At 49.8% G+C, this 14,566-nt stretch overlaps 1 protein-coding gene across 1 annotated transcript in view; it reads left to right on the top strand.

Moving 5' to 3' along the window:
- The first annotated feature begins 807 nt into the window (after nt 1-807).
- The window catches only part of PRPS2 (phosphoribosyl pyrophosphate synthetase 2), a 34,857-nt gene continuing 21,098 nt past the window's right edge, over nt 808-14,566 (top strand). Inside the window, exons 1-2 of the mRNA XM_032880198.1 lie at nt 808-1,009; nt 8,767-8,950. Of these exons, the coding sequence (XP_032736089.1) occupies nt 888-1,009; nt 8,767-8,950 (306 nt within the window). The 5' untranslated portion in view covers nt 808-887. The remainder of the gene's footprint in view (nt 1,010-8,766; nt 8,951-14,566) is intronic.

Here is a 14,566-nt window from a genome sequence, read left to right as displayed (position 1 = left end):
CCATCACCATGGAGAGCAACCTTGCCTCTCCATCTGCGGTCAGGGCTCAGAGGGCCATGGGTTTCATGGCTTTTTCAAGGACACAGGGCCGTTCTGTAATTCAGGCATCAGCGAATTTTGATTAAGGACATGATAGTCAATAATTTAGGTTTTGTGGGCCACCAAGCAAAATGGAGAGGTTATTATGTAGGTCCTTACAGAACGAGAGAAAACAAATTTTCACAATATTTTTATTGACAAAATATAAGAATTTAGTACAACATTTTGCAGTACACACTACTAGTTAGAGGAAAGGGGTTTTTTGTTGTTGTTGTTTTGTTTTGCTTTTTGAAGGGGATACTATTTTTCTTAGTTGAGTTGCGAACGTGGTACAGCTGTAGATCACACAGATTGCAAATGTTCACGTGTAAGAACAATGTTTAGGTCTCTGGTATAAACAGAGCCGTGGATGTGACCCCGCGGGCCACAGTTTTAGAGACCCTTGTAGTGGCACACAGTCGTCTGCAGTGGGTTTGGGGGTATTGGGGGGGCTGCTCCTGGTTGCTAGGCACGTCCGTCGCCTCTTCCTGCACCCTCCCTCGGTGCCCAGTTAAGCTGGTACATCGGCCCTCCCTCTCCAGGCAGGGCAGAAAGGTCAAAAACGCGGCCCAGAGCGCTCCCTCTTCAGCCCCTCCTCCCCCGGCTCCGCCCCCTCCAGCTCCTCCTCCTCCCGGTCTCGCCGCGGCGCTTTCCCGCGCCTCCACCCCCTCAGCTCCGCCCCGCCCCGCCCCCTCGAGCCCCGCCCCGACTCCGCCCCCTGCAGCTCCCTTCCACTCCGCTCCTCCTTTGGTCGACAGCCGCGCTTTCCCGCTCGCGTCGCAGCCTCCGGTGCCACCGCCGCCTCCGCCATGCCCAACATCGTGCTCTTCAGCGGCAGCTCGCACCAGGACCTGTCCCAGCGCGTGGCCGACCGGCTGGGCCTGGAGCTGGGCAAGGTGGTCACGAAGAAGTTCAGCAACCAGGAGACCAGGTGGGGGCCGCGCCGGCGGCCGGGCCGGGCCGGGGAAGACGCAGGGCGCGCGGCTGCGGGGCCGGGCGGGGACCGTCGCCCGCCCGGGACCACTCCGCGGCCGCCCGCTCCCCCTTCCGGGGCGGGACGGCCACGACGCGGCCTCCGCGCCACCGCTGCGGCGCCCGGGAGACGCGGAGGAGGGCGGCCCCTGGCCCGGAAGGGCGACCTCGGGGCGGTCACAGCGTCGAGGAGAGGTGGGCGCAGGCCAGCGGGAACCGCCTCGGTGCCGGGCACGCGGCGAGGGACGTCCCCGGCTGTGCCCGTCCGGTTTCCCCGTCCCCTCCAGGCTGGTCCCAAACCCCGGGCGTGCGAGGGACGGCTCCGCCCACGTCCCCAGCCCCGGCTGCGCCCTGCCTTCACCTGGGGTCGTTCGGAAAGCCGCTTCCCCTGCCTGCCCCGCGGCTTCGGAGCCCCACGGCTGGGTGGGGGTCTGCGTTTTCAGAAGCTCGCAGGTGACTGCTGGTCCCGGGCGCCGACCTCTGGGTTGAGCCGAGGGGGTGTTTGTGCGGCGGGTTTCAAGAGCGCCCGAGCGCACGTGCTGGTTCCCGTGGGCTTCCTCTCATTTTTCTGCCTCAAAGGTGATAGACTTTTGGTCGCGTTGGTAGTTGTGGGACTCGGCTGTGTCCAGCGGCAAGGCCCTGGCCCCGCGTAACCGCTACCCGTGTCTCAGGTCCAGGAGCCGTGGTCGCCTCCCTTCAGTGAGGTCAGACCGGTGGCCCCCCCCGCCCCCGCTCTCACCCCCCGCTCCCCTCCCCCACCACGAAACGGGACAGGGGCTCCGTGTCCCACCTGCCTGAGTCCACAAAGCTCTTTGACCGGTTTCAAGTGGGTCTCCTTTTTAGCTCTCTCCCTCAAGCGTCCAGCACTGTACGCAGTTGCTGATCATTTTTATGTCTGGCAGAGGTCCAAAGCAACCAACACTTTGAAAAAAGTGGTGAGGGAACAATTGGTGTGAGCTGCCAAAACGCAGCAAACAACATCTCTACTTCCCACCGTTTCAGAAATGAACTTGAAATGGATCGTGTACCTAAATGTGAAGCCTAGAGCGAAACATTTATAGAAGAAAACCTGGGTGACTTTTGGATTAGTCAAAAATGTCTTAGATGCTAAGGAATTAGAGTCAGAAATATGGGGACGGTGGTGTTTGTGGAGTCAGCTTTATAGGATCTGGGAAACCCTTCTTCCGAGTGGGAAATCACTGTACATACATAGTCCCGTTGATAATGTAAGTGAAGAAACGTTTGCGAACGAGTAACAGGTGCTCTACCTGCTCGGAGTCCTTGAGCCCAACGTTTCCGCTTTGCGGAGTTTAGTAGATAAGTCTGGAAGCATGGTGGCGGGCTCGGGAAAAGGCTAGTGTAGCGGGGCTTGAATGTTGTAATATCTTGCCAGTCCTATTCAAGTTTCAGTAGCCGTAACAAGAGTGGGCTACTAGTTTTTGTTCGGGAGGTGGCATCGTGTAAGTAAAGGAGAAATTTCTGCATGAAGTGGATATGTTGCCCTTCCCTGTTCTCTCCATGCAGCGCTCTCCTTTGTTACTGGAGCATAGTCAATCTCAGAAGTCCATTGCAAAGTCATTGTTGGATTTCTGCTCAAAATACTGTGTGTACCTTTGGGGGAAACTCATTCGGACCTTGAAGTACGATTGTATGTTTAACTCAGTTTTATTTGTTTTTTGAGTATTTTATAATGACCACCTGCTAACTAAAAATCATGAGGTCTCAAACCACTCAACGTGACGTCTGGGAATTGCTTGTATAGTTATATTATGTATTTTTTTATTTTGTGTTTGGTTTTTTTTTTTTTTAACCATTCATTCCTCAAAGATTTTATTTAGTTATTTAGTTATTTAGAGAGAGCAAGGCCGTGCTCCGGAGCTCACGTGAGCAGGGGGAGGGGCAGAAGGAGAAAGAATCTCAAGCCAATTCTGAGCTGAGCCCAGAGCCCGACGCGGGGCTCGATCCCCGTTCCCCGAGATCGGGACCTGAGCCAAAATTAAGGGTCGGACGCTTAAGTGACTCAGCCACCTGGGCGCCCCTATTTTGTTTTTTAAGTAATCTCTGTGCCCAAGGAAGGGCTTGAACTCACTACCCTGAGATCAAGACTCCAGTGCTCCCGACTGAGCCAGCCGGGTGCCCCAACATTATATATATATATTTTTAAAGATTTTATTTATTTGACAAAGGGAAACAGCAAGAGAGGGAGCACAAGCAGGGGGAGAGGGAGAGGGAGAAGCAGGCTTCCTGCTGAGCAGGGAGCCCGGTGTGGGGCTCCATCCCAGGACCCTGGGCTCATGACCTGAGCCCAAGGCAGGCACTTAATGACTGAGCCACCCCAGTGCCCCTGTATGTTTTTATTTTTAATATAACAGGTTAGCTTCCTGACGTTTCTCTTTCCCATGAACTTTGTAGGTCCAGAGGTTGATTTTTACAAACAGTCCTCTCTGTACTAGGTATTGTACTAGTGATCTGGTTTTTACTGTGTAGTCCTAGAGATGAGAAACGGGGTAAAAAGAAGAGAAAATTGATTTAGTTCGTGTAAGCTTCCTGAACCCCTCCCCAGAGCCAGGACCAGAAATGTGCTTTAATGTCTCCTGGTCATCACTCCTTCCATTCCCCACTTTTTTTTTTTTTTTTAAGTTTTGATTTTTTTTCTTTTTGTAATCTCTATACCCAACGTGGGGCTCAAACTGAGAATTCCAAGAATCAAAATTAGCACGCTTATCCAGCTGAGCCAGCCAGGCACCTGTTCCCCGTTGTTCCCCACTTTTTTTAAAAAAAATGTTTTATGTATTTAGGGGCACCTGGGTGGCTCAGGTCATGATCCCAGGGTCCTGGGATCGAGCCCTGCATCGGGATCTCTGCTCGTCAGGGAGACTGCTTCCTCTTCTCTTTCTGCCTGCTTCTCTGCCTACCTGTGATCTCTGTCAAATAAATAAATACATAATCTTTTAAAAAATGTTTTATATATTTATTTATTTGTCAGAGAGAGAGAGAGCGAGAAAGCACAAGCAGGGAGGCAGACTCAGCGCCCCCCCCCCCCCACGCAAGGAGCTGATTGAGGGATTCAATCCCAGGACCCTGGGACCATGACCTGAGCTGAAGGCAGACGCTTAACCGCCTGAGCCACCCAAGTGCCCCTCTTTCCCCACCTTTAAAATACTACTTAATCAGACACAGGGCCTCCTGAATTTCCCTTCTCATCTCTGAATCACTTTACTGATTTTTTGTTTATTTTTAAAGATGGTATTTATTCGTTTGAGAGAGAGGGAGCGTGAGTGAGCATGAGTAGGGGGAGAGGGACAAGTAGACTCATCTCTGAGCATGGAACCCAGCACAGGGCCCTATCCCGGGACCCTGAGATCATGACCTGAGCCACCGAGGAGCCCCTCTGAATCATTTGAAATATGCAGAGAGATGTTTCTGCACGGGCTTCCTTAGAGACAGCTGAAATTCCACAATGAAGGTGTCTGAAGGTCAGTTAACGTGCCCACAGAGTGGTTAGCTGTACTGAAAGACCCAGAGTTTTGGTTTTCTCTTGTGTAACAAATCACCCCAGAATTTAACCGTTTAAAACAGCGATTGTGTATTTGACTCACAAACGTGCAGTTTGGGCAGTGCCCTGTGTGATGGCGTCTGGGACGGTTACCTGGGGCTAGAGGGTCTACTTCGAAGGTGGCCTGCTCACATGGCTGATAAGTCCGTGCCTGCTCCTGCCTGGCAGCTTGGTCAGGAACCTCAGGACCTCCCCCCGCTCCCCCCCCACCCGGGGCTGCTTGAGCATCCTTACAGCATGGAAGACAGGCAGTGGACCTGCTGGTCTGGTAAGCCCTGGGCCCTGAAGTTGGGGCATTGTCACTACAGAGTCTTCCCAAATCCAAGGGAAGGGGAACATAGACTCCAATTTTTATTTTTTCTATTTTAGAGAGCATGTGTGCTTGCAAGGTGAGTGTGCAAGCAAGGGAAGGGGAGAGGCAGAGGGTGAGAGCATCTCAAGCAGACTTCCTCCTGAGTGTGGAGCCTGACGTGGGGCTTGATCTCACAACCCTGAGGTCATGATCTGAGCTGAAACCAAGAGTTGGATGCTTAACTGACTGAGCCACCCAGGTGCCCCTAGACTCCACTACCTTTTTTTTTTTATATGATTTTATTTATTTACTTGAGAGAGAACGCACGTGAAGGAGGACAGGGAGAAGCAGGCTCCATGCTGAGCAGGGAGCCTGATGCGGGGCTCAGTCCCATGATCCTGGGATCATGACCTGAGCCAAAGGCAGACGCTTCACCGACTGAGCCACCCAGGCGCCCCTAGACTCCACTTCTTGGTGGGAAAAGTTTTTAAAGCATCTGCAGCCATCTTTTAATCAGCACACCCATTCATTGTTGAGTCACATGAACTCACCTGCCTTCTTATTTCGGAATCTGTGACGATTCTTCATGTGAACAGCAAAAGGATGCTGCCTTCTGGCCACAATTTTTAAAAGACCCTACAAGAAAGATCAGTCGTGATCATCTTTTTGAGTAGAAGCAGGAATAGCTTTGGGGAGAAGAGTTGCCATGGTGATAGGACTTTCCATCCTCTGCTGGACTGCTAATCATACGGGGATTGAAGTTCCTGAAGAAAAATAGGCCAGAGAGACAGGTCTTAGGGGATAAACAGTCCTAACACCAGACGCCGGCAGATTTGTTCTGTAATGGGTCACGTAGTAAATACTTCGGGCTTGGCAGGCCCATGTTCCCTCTGTCGCCGCTGCATCTCGTGGCTGTGTAGGTTAGAAGTCTGTTATGGGTTGCTGCATTCCCTTCTGGAGGCTCTGGGGAGAAGCCATTCGCTTGCCTTTCTCAGCCTAGAGAGGCTTCCAGCAGCCCTTGGTTTCTTCCGTCTTCAGAGCCAACCATGCGGCACCTTTCTCCCCCTGCCTCAGACCTCCGGTCTCTCTAACCTTTTCTGTCTTCCTGTCCCATTTAAAGGACCCTTGTGATTGCATTGTGCCAACTTGAATAATCTCCGGGAAGTCTCCCTATCTTAAGGTCAGCTGGTCAATAACCTTAATTCTAGCTATATAACTCCGCGATTTCCAAATTGGCCTTATTCCGCAGTTGACAGGATATTCACAAGGGAATGACGGGTAGCTCCTGAGAACTCAAAATAGGAGGGGGCGTATAGAATTCTCTCTCTTCATACTCTTGCCATTCATAGCAGAGAACGTAGAAAAACAGGACCCCTGTTATCAGAATTGACTTGCAGATCACTTCGACTTGAAAGACTTCATTTTTGTGTTCCAATTAATTCTAGTTGAAGTTGGGTAGAGGCGTCTGTGGATTCAACATACTGCTGCATGGTGTCGGAAATGTCGACTCATTTTAACAGTTTTAGAAACAGTTGGCTCTGTTGATAAAGCAGTATCATTGGGTATAATTGGCTTCTGGTCGTAGAAGAGATAAGGGTAATTATTTATGTGCCTCACTTGTAATTTTAAAGTAAGAGTCTTTCTGTTTCTTCTCAGGGTGAGCCCATTTGCAGGCCGTCTTACTGTACTGTGACATGCTTTCCTAATCATCGTGCTAGGCAAAATCATACAATAAAAAGCACAGGGTTTATGGGAAAACTGGGGTTGGACCAGCACTCAAACTTCTTCCGTAACTTGCTTTAAGAAGATGGGATACGACAGAAATGGTGAAAACGCTACACATACTGAAGGTTTAAACAGTAGTGGGGCGCCTGGGTGGCTCATTTGGTTAAGTGTCTGCCTTTGGTTCAGGTCATGATCCCACGGTCCTAGGATCAAGGCCCACATCAGGCTCCCTGCTCAGCGGGAAGCCTGCTTTTCCCTCTCCCTCTGCCCCTGCCCCCTGGTTGTGCTCCCCCAATAAATAATTGTTAAAAAAAAATACATAAACACTGTAGTAAGTATGACACTTTCCACTGAAGAAGACCTACAGCTTCCTTGTGGAAGCGGGTGTCTGAAGGGTCATCACTTTGGGGTTCTTGTGAGGCGAGGGGGGGAGGGTGATCAGAAGGCATGTGGGGAATGGTGATAACAGATGTGGATGGGTGTGGCTGTGGTCCTCGTTGGGAGGGTGCGCGTGCATATGTGCCAAGTATTTCTCAGTGGTTCCATTCAGCTGGGGGCAGTGCGGTTTTCTGCCTTCTCATCTCAGGATGAAAGGTGGTGTGGAAGCAAATGCAGAATTCGTATTATGCTCCAGGTATCAACTGTGGAAAAATGTAGCACAGCCGAGGGTCTCCTTGGTTCCTGGCACTGCTCTGGGTAGGACCTGCCCCAGCACACAGCGCTATTTCCCTTTTGTTCCCACGGGAAGGCGCGTGCCAGGAATGGGCTGGCTCGCTGTTGTCTTGAACACTCACCATTCTCTGCCCAAAACACAGGTTTTCCAACATGCAGTTTTCAGAGACTTTTGAAGCGCCTCTTTACTCTTTCTCCAGAAGCTACTGGAGTTTGCCAACCAGCCAAACGAAGAAGTACAGCAAGAAAGAGGATATAGGAAGTGGGGAATTGAGTGTGGGGGGAGGGATGGTGGGATTCCCCGCACCCCCCGGGGGGCGGCACATGTGCAGAGGCAGAAGGAGAACCCGGGGCGGCCAGTGGTGGGAGCAGACACGGCAGGACAGTGAGCTGGAGATGGCGCTTGCAACCGACGTGGTGGGAATGTAGATGGTCAGGCCGGTGTTTCCGCTGGAATTTGTCTTCACTACTTAGAAAACTTAGCAGGTGAAAACGTACGGCGATAGACTCCAGGGAAAACCGATCAGCGAAAGCTATGTGTAAGAGGGAAATCTAACCTTGGATTGAGGTTTGCTTTATGGCTCAACTCGGAATAGCCCTTACAGAGTTCCAAGTAGCCGTCCTGTTTGGTTGGAAGGTTGCTGCCGGGGCTGCGGGTGACGCGGGTGCGTGACATGGGGGTTAGTTCGCTCCTCGTCTGCGTAGCTAGACGTCAGCACGTGATGCTGGAAGTGCAAACTCAAGATGAAGCCAGAGAAACGAACTGATGGAGGCTTGACGATAAATGCCTGAGAGCCGCAGCCGGAGTTGACGTGGGTTGCCTTCTGAGATGTTTGCTATGAGCCTTACAGAATGACAAGAACTTTTAAAGCAGTGCGTTTATGTAACTTTAATAAAAGCAAAGCTCAGTATACTGTTTAGCAGAAAGAGGTAAATATGGCAGGACTGAGACGTATTTCCGGCGAGCGTAGAAGATCCTCTGCTATGTGAGAAAGCGCGACTTGCCTGGGGTCCTCAGCCGGCCTTTGGGAACCTTGTTTTTGCCACGGTTCCCGCCCTTCCCAGATAGGAACAGCTGGCTCTGCCTAACTGCGAGCGATGTGCTTAATGTGGAACCCCTGGGGGTCTGGGATCTTGGTCCGGGCCAGGCAGATGGAGCCCATGGGACCCCCCAGCTGCACCCCCCCGCCCCTCCCCCTGGTACGAGGCTGGGCACTGATGAGCTTCCGTGGCGGACAGCACTTCAGGCATACTGTCACCGCGCGTGGCTGGGGGGTGAAGCTTGCACCTGCTTGCCCGCGGAGTCTGCTCCTCACCCCTTTCCCTTCGCCTATTTTGTTCTGCATTCTTTGGCCGTGGGAGGTCCTAGCCAGGAGTGCCACTGTACAGTGAATCCTTGCCCCACAGTCGTGCTCCAGGGGACCTCCGAGACGCAAGCCTGCTTCACCGTTAGCGCTTTTTCTTTTCCTAGCGTGGAGATTGGTGAAAGCGTGAGGGGTGAAGATGTCTACATCATCCAGAGTGGCTGCGGGGAGATCAATGACAACCTCATGGAGCTCCTCATCATGATCAACGCGTGCAAGATCGCGTCATCGTCCAGGGTGACTGCCGTGATCCCATGTTTTCCATACGCCCGACAGGATAAAAAGGACAAGGTAGGAGGCTTGCATCTGTTGGCAGAACCTGTTCTGGGGTAACATCTGCGTTTTTTCCCCCTTACGTATTACCTTATAACATCTGGGAAGATGTTTGCTTTCTGTTTTAATGATCGAGTACATAAGTCTTCTCATCTGGGCTTTTCAAAGGTCTGTCTTTGAACCAGCCATCATGTTCATATTTACAGATAGAGATACAGACAAGGCATGTGTTTCCGGCATTATGATAGCATATAGCCCTGGTAGTGAAATTGTTGTGTATCTTTAATGGTGGTGGATGGAACTGGACCCCCACCCCCCACTCCTGTGTGAGTACGTTAATCTGGGGAAGTGGAATCCCATTACTGGGCTGAATCAATTGCCAGTATTTTGGTTGGGATTCTGTACTCTAGTTTTGCATACGTTGCTATGGGGAGAAAATAGGTAAAGGGCCCAACCAGATCTCTGAATTGTTTCTTAAAATTGCATATGAATCTACAGGTCTTCGAAAAGAAAAACATTCATTTAAAAAATACACCTCTTTTTGCGGGGGGTGCCTCATGGGTGGCTCAGTGGGTTAAGCCTCTGCCTTCGGCTCAGGTCATGATCTCAAGGTCCTGGGATCGAGCCCCGCATCGGACTCTGTGCTTGGCGGGGAGCCTGCTTCTCCCTCTCTCTCTGCCTGCCTCTCTGCCTACTTGTGATCTCTCTCTCTCTCTCTGTCAAACAAATAAATAAAATCTTTAAAAAAAATAAGAAATAAAAAATACACCTCTTTTTAACCTTTCACAAAGAACGAAATTGGTATTGTTGACTTTTTCTCTTAGCAACATTAGCACTATAGGAGGCTGTGTGAGTTTCTAGAAGAAATTAAGATAGTCCTTGCCTTCGCAGAACAGCAGAGAAGTTGGGATTGGAGGGGTACTTTGGACGGGATTGTATTGGTTTGCCAGGGCTGGTGCAGCAAACCACCATAAACTGGGTGGCCTAAAACAACAGAAACCTGTTCTGTCATGATTTGGGGGCCAGGCATCAGAAAACAGGGTCGCATCAGGGTTGCACTCCTTATGAAGACTCTGGCGGGGGTAGGGGGAGCCGCCTTTGCTTCTTCTGGTTTCTGGTGGCTCCTCGCATTCCTTGGCTTCTGGTGGCATCACTCCCATCTCTCAGCTTTCTTCCCTGTTTCCATGTGTCCTTCCCTCTTTTTTAAATGGTGGTCATTGGATTAGGACCCACCCTTATCTGGAGTAATCTCATTTTGATCTTTACCCTTAACCCTTTACCCATTTTGATCTTTACTCTCTAGTCCTATCTGTAGGCACCCTCTTTTTAAATGAGGTCACATTCCAAGGTTCTGGGTGGATGCGTTTTGGGGGGCTATCACTCAAAGCACGATAGCCATCGGCTCTTAAACTGTTAACGTGCTTTCTGTCTTACGGATGGCTAGAGGCTCATCAGGTTCTCCACGAATCCTTCCAGTGGACAAGACACATGGCTGTTTGTGATGTAACTAATCATGCCGGACGTTTCCCCCAATACACCTCTGTTTATCTCCCTAATTCATTTTATGAAACAACACACATTTCCAAAGAGCACACAAGATTCCGTCCTATATGGAAAAAAAATCCCTTTATAGATTTGAATTCCTATACCAAGATCCCCCTACATTTTAATGCCTCTTCCGGTGTGGTTCCCAGACCCCATGCTGAACACAGCTGTCAGCTAATTTCTCCCTAGAAATTGGTCTCCAGAACTCCATTCTGCAATTGAGTTATGATTTACCCTGCGTGGATTAGACTGGGTCGGCAAACTTTCTATAAAGGGGTGTATGGTCTCCGTGGTAGCAGCTGAACTGTGGTGTATCTCAGAGACACAGATGATGTATAAATAGTGGGTGTGGCTGTATTCCAATGAAACTTTTATGTCTGGACAGTGAAACGTGAATTTCATGTAATTGACACATGCCGTGAAATGTTCTTTTGATTATTTCCCCCCCTGGCTGTTCAGTCATGTAAAAACCATTATTGGCTCATGAGCAGTACGCGTGTGAGCGTGTGACTTTGTGACTGTGTGTGTGTCTCGGCGATGGAGCTTTAGCTAAGGGCCCCCAAAACCTTTAGGTCACATCGGTGGCCGTGAAGCACATAACCTCCCCCTTGTTATTTAGGAAGCATTTTTTATTCTAACTTGATTGGAAAGTTTTCTGTGCATTTTTATCTCCAGAATTTCTATTGATTTTTGTCCCATCAGCACAGTCTGTTGTTTCGTTTGTGTATGTCGTAGCCTTGTAGTACATCTTCACTTTTGTCCATGTCCTAAAGGAGCCAGTGATACTCTGCACTTTCTCTTTCGGGTAGCAAGAGGCTTAGCGAGTTCTGTATTCTGTCATTTGCCATCAGGTTCTCCTTTCACGTCTAGTGACTTTGGCATTTGGTGCTCAGATAGGGGATTGTATCTTCTCGAGTAATTGATTCCTTTTACTGTTCCATGGCCCCTGTTCTGGGCCCACAGCCCCGGGGAGGAGAGCCCTAACTTCTCCTTAACCGATACCAGTGGACACTGTTATGGTTTTTGTTTGTAAGTATCCAGTCTGTTTCCAGGGTGGCATTTTCAAACTTTGTTGCTCATGTTTTTTCCTAATAAAGTCTTCATCCTGCAGAGAAACTAGCCCTGCTTGGCCCTGGCCCTTGACGGGGACCTGTCTCTCACCTTAGGGGGAATGTGGCCACTGCTGGCCATCAGTGACACCTGCCACCCTACGCAGTTCTCCCACGAGCCGGCAGTGCAGCCGTAGCTTCTTACCAGCTCTTTGTCCTGGTTCCCACTGGCCGTCCTTGGGGCGGGGATTCCTTTCAGGGCCCTTTTGAACACCTGTCTTTCTTTCCTTTCCCTCTTCGTGAATCACTTTGCTCTAAGTGTGTTTCTTGGAAACAACCTGGTAGCTGCTTTTGTGTTTAACCCGCATGAGACAGTTCCAGACTTCCGAGCTTAACTGCTGATGGAGGAGATAAGACGTTCATTGTCAACCACGCAGGGAGGTGGACGCAGGGTTGAGAGGCCACACAGATAGCAGCAGAGGGAGCCCTGAGGGTAGAAATTGTGTGGCTTATTGTCAGAGAAAACTGGTGAGGAGAGAAGGAATGGTGGAGGGCTGTGTTCAGTTTGTGTTGCTGTTGTAGTAAATGACTAAATGGGGGGGGTGGGGGAGGCACTTAGAATGACAGAAATGTTGTCTCACCATTCTGGGGGCCAGAGGTGAAAAATCACGGTGTGGTAGAGCCAGGTGTGTCTGGAGGCCTAGGGGAGGATCCTCGCCTCTGTGGCTTGGAGAGGCTGCCTGGTGTCTTCCCTTGAGGCCACATCCCTCCAACCTGTCTGTGTCTTCACTTGGCTTCTTACCTCCGTGAAATCTCCGTCTTGAAGTGCGTGTAACAAGGGATCTAGGCAAATGCTTAAGAGAAATGGCCCGAGCCTGTGAGCAAACTGTGTTTATCAGTAACTGGGCTGAGCTGAGACCCAGAATGAGGGGAAAACCCTTCTTCCTCCTTTGTGCTCTGCTTAGGTAGGCTGAAGGCCGTGCAGTGTTGGAATGTGACAGGATGGCATGGGCCACACTTGAATCCCCCGCGACCCCCGCACGTCCCAAACCCGGGTTTCTCTTGTCCTGTTCTTTCCCGCAGGACGGTGCAGCCTGTGATGTCTGAGACACAAGGAAATCCAGGGTAATTGACCTTTTAGGAGTTATGTGCAGAGAAGCCCAGAAAAAGCTAGAGGCTTTTATTCATATTCAAAACCTGCTTCTTTGGGGCACCTGGGTGGCTCAGTCGTTGGGCGTCTGCCTTCAGCTCAGGTCATGATCCCAGGGTCCTGGGATCGAGCCCCGCATTGGGCTCCCTGCTCAGTGGAAGCCTGCTTCTGCCTCTCTCCCTCCCCCAGCTTGTGTTCCCTCTCTCACTCTGCTCTCTGTCAGATAAATGAATCTTAAAAAAAAAAAAAACAACCTTTACTTTGAATATTACTGCTCTTTTTTTAAGCAAGCCCCGCACATCTGTAAAATTTTATGTTTGGCTTCATTGGTATGTGCAAGAAACCAGGGCCTAGTTCCGGCAGTGAAGGAACGGTTTCATAAATCATGACGCGTCAGCACATGCGGTGCCGTCCCGGAGGAGGGAAGGTGACGTAGTATGAATCGTAAAACGCGTCGTGTCACCTTGCCTGAGTTCCGGGGTTACAGCTTTGGAAACAAGCGGACTCAGGTTTGAATTTCAGCATCATGGTTCACTCAGCTCGTTGTTTCTTTGTAATGGTAGCTTAAACTCTGTGTGTGTTTAGTTTTCTCATCTGTAAATGTAAGGATAGCATTTGCTACTATTTCTGACATGCTGTGCCTACAACAAATACATAGGTAGGCAGACTTTTTCCCAAAAAGAGCCACATGTCGAATTTTAAGACTTGATGGACCACCGGATCTGTTCAACTAGGTCAGCTCCACCATTCTGGCGCGAAAGCAGCCATAGAGGATACGTAAGCGAAGGGGTATCTGTGTTCCAGTAAAGTTTTGTTTGTGGACGCAGGAATGGGAATTACTTTTTTTTTCCTTAATTTTTTTTTAAAGATTTTTCTTATTTATTCGACAGAAAGAGAGAGGAGAGAGAGAGAGAGAGAGAGGAGAGGCAGGCCCCCTGCGGAGCAGGTTTCCATCCTGCGGTTTGATCCTAGGACCCTGGGATCATGACTTGAGCTGAAGGCAGACACTTAACCGCCTGAGCCACTCAGGTGCCCCATCTTTTTTTTTTTCTATAGGATTTTATATGATTATTTGGGAGAAACCACAAACGGTGGGGGGGTAAGGGCAGAGGGAGATGGAAAAGCAAGCAGTATGTCGACTCGATCCCAGGACCCTGGGATCATGACCTGAGCCTAAGACAGACGCTTCACCGACTGCACCACCTGGGTGCCCCTGGTGTAGGAATTTCATATGCTTTTCAAATGTCACAAAACATTCTTCATTTGTTTTTCAGCCTCTGAAAAATGTAAAAGCCATTCTTAGCTCACAGGTTGTACAAAAACAGACCACAGGCTGGGTTTGTCTCACGGGCCGTGGCTGGCTGATGCCCGCGTTGGTTGGCAGTCAGTAATTGCCAGTTCCCTTCCCTGGTACAGACAGTATGACGTGGGCAAAGCTGGAAAGCGTTAGTTCTGAGAGGGTACAGGACTTGCAGCTTTTTTTCCCCAATCGTTTTCAAAGTTATGTTCTTTTCAATTATTTCAATTTCATTGAAATATTATTTATTGAAATTTCATTTCAGTTATTTCAAACAATTATCCAATTGTTTCATTTGGGTTTTTAACTGGAAACCTTGAGAACATTTGTCCTGATGTTGCTTTCTCCAATATTATAAATTTGTAAAGCTCATCCAATGTACATTTCTAGCAGGATGGCACCCGATACATCGAATAAGATCTAGAATATCCAGAGAGTCTTTTCGTGATTGGGCTGGCTCACCAAATGTTTGATCTTTTTCCGCGTTTCATCAGGGGAGTTGAACGTTTTACTTTTCGTTACTGTACCTGGATGCCACCTTTGTGGAAATGTCATATAAATTACTATCCTGGTGGCTGTAAAGTCCATTAATT

Source organism: Lontra canadensis, unplaced genomic scaffold (genome assembly GCF_010015895.1).
Source record: "Lontra canadensis isolate GAN:19392208 unplaced genomic scaffold, GSC_riverotter_1.0 scaffold68, whole genome shotgun sequence".
NCBI classification, from domain to species: Eukaryota; Metazoa; Chordata; class Mammalia; order Carnivora; family Mustelidae; genus Lontra; species Lontra canadensis.
Note: the sequence above shows the minus strand (reverse complement) of the source record. Positions and strands in the feature narration are given on the sequence as shown.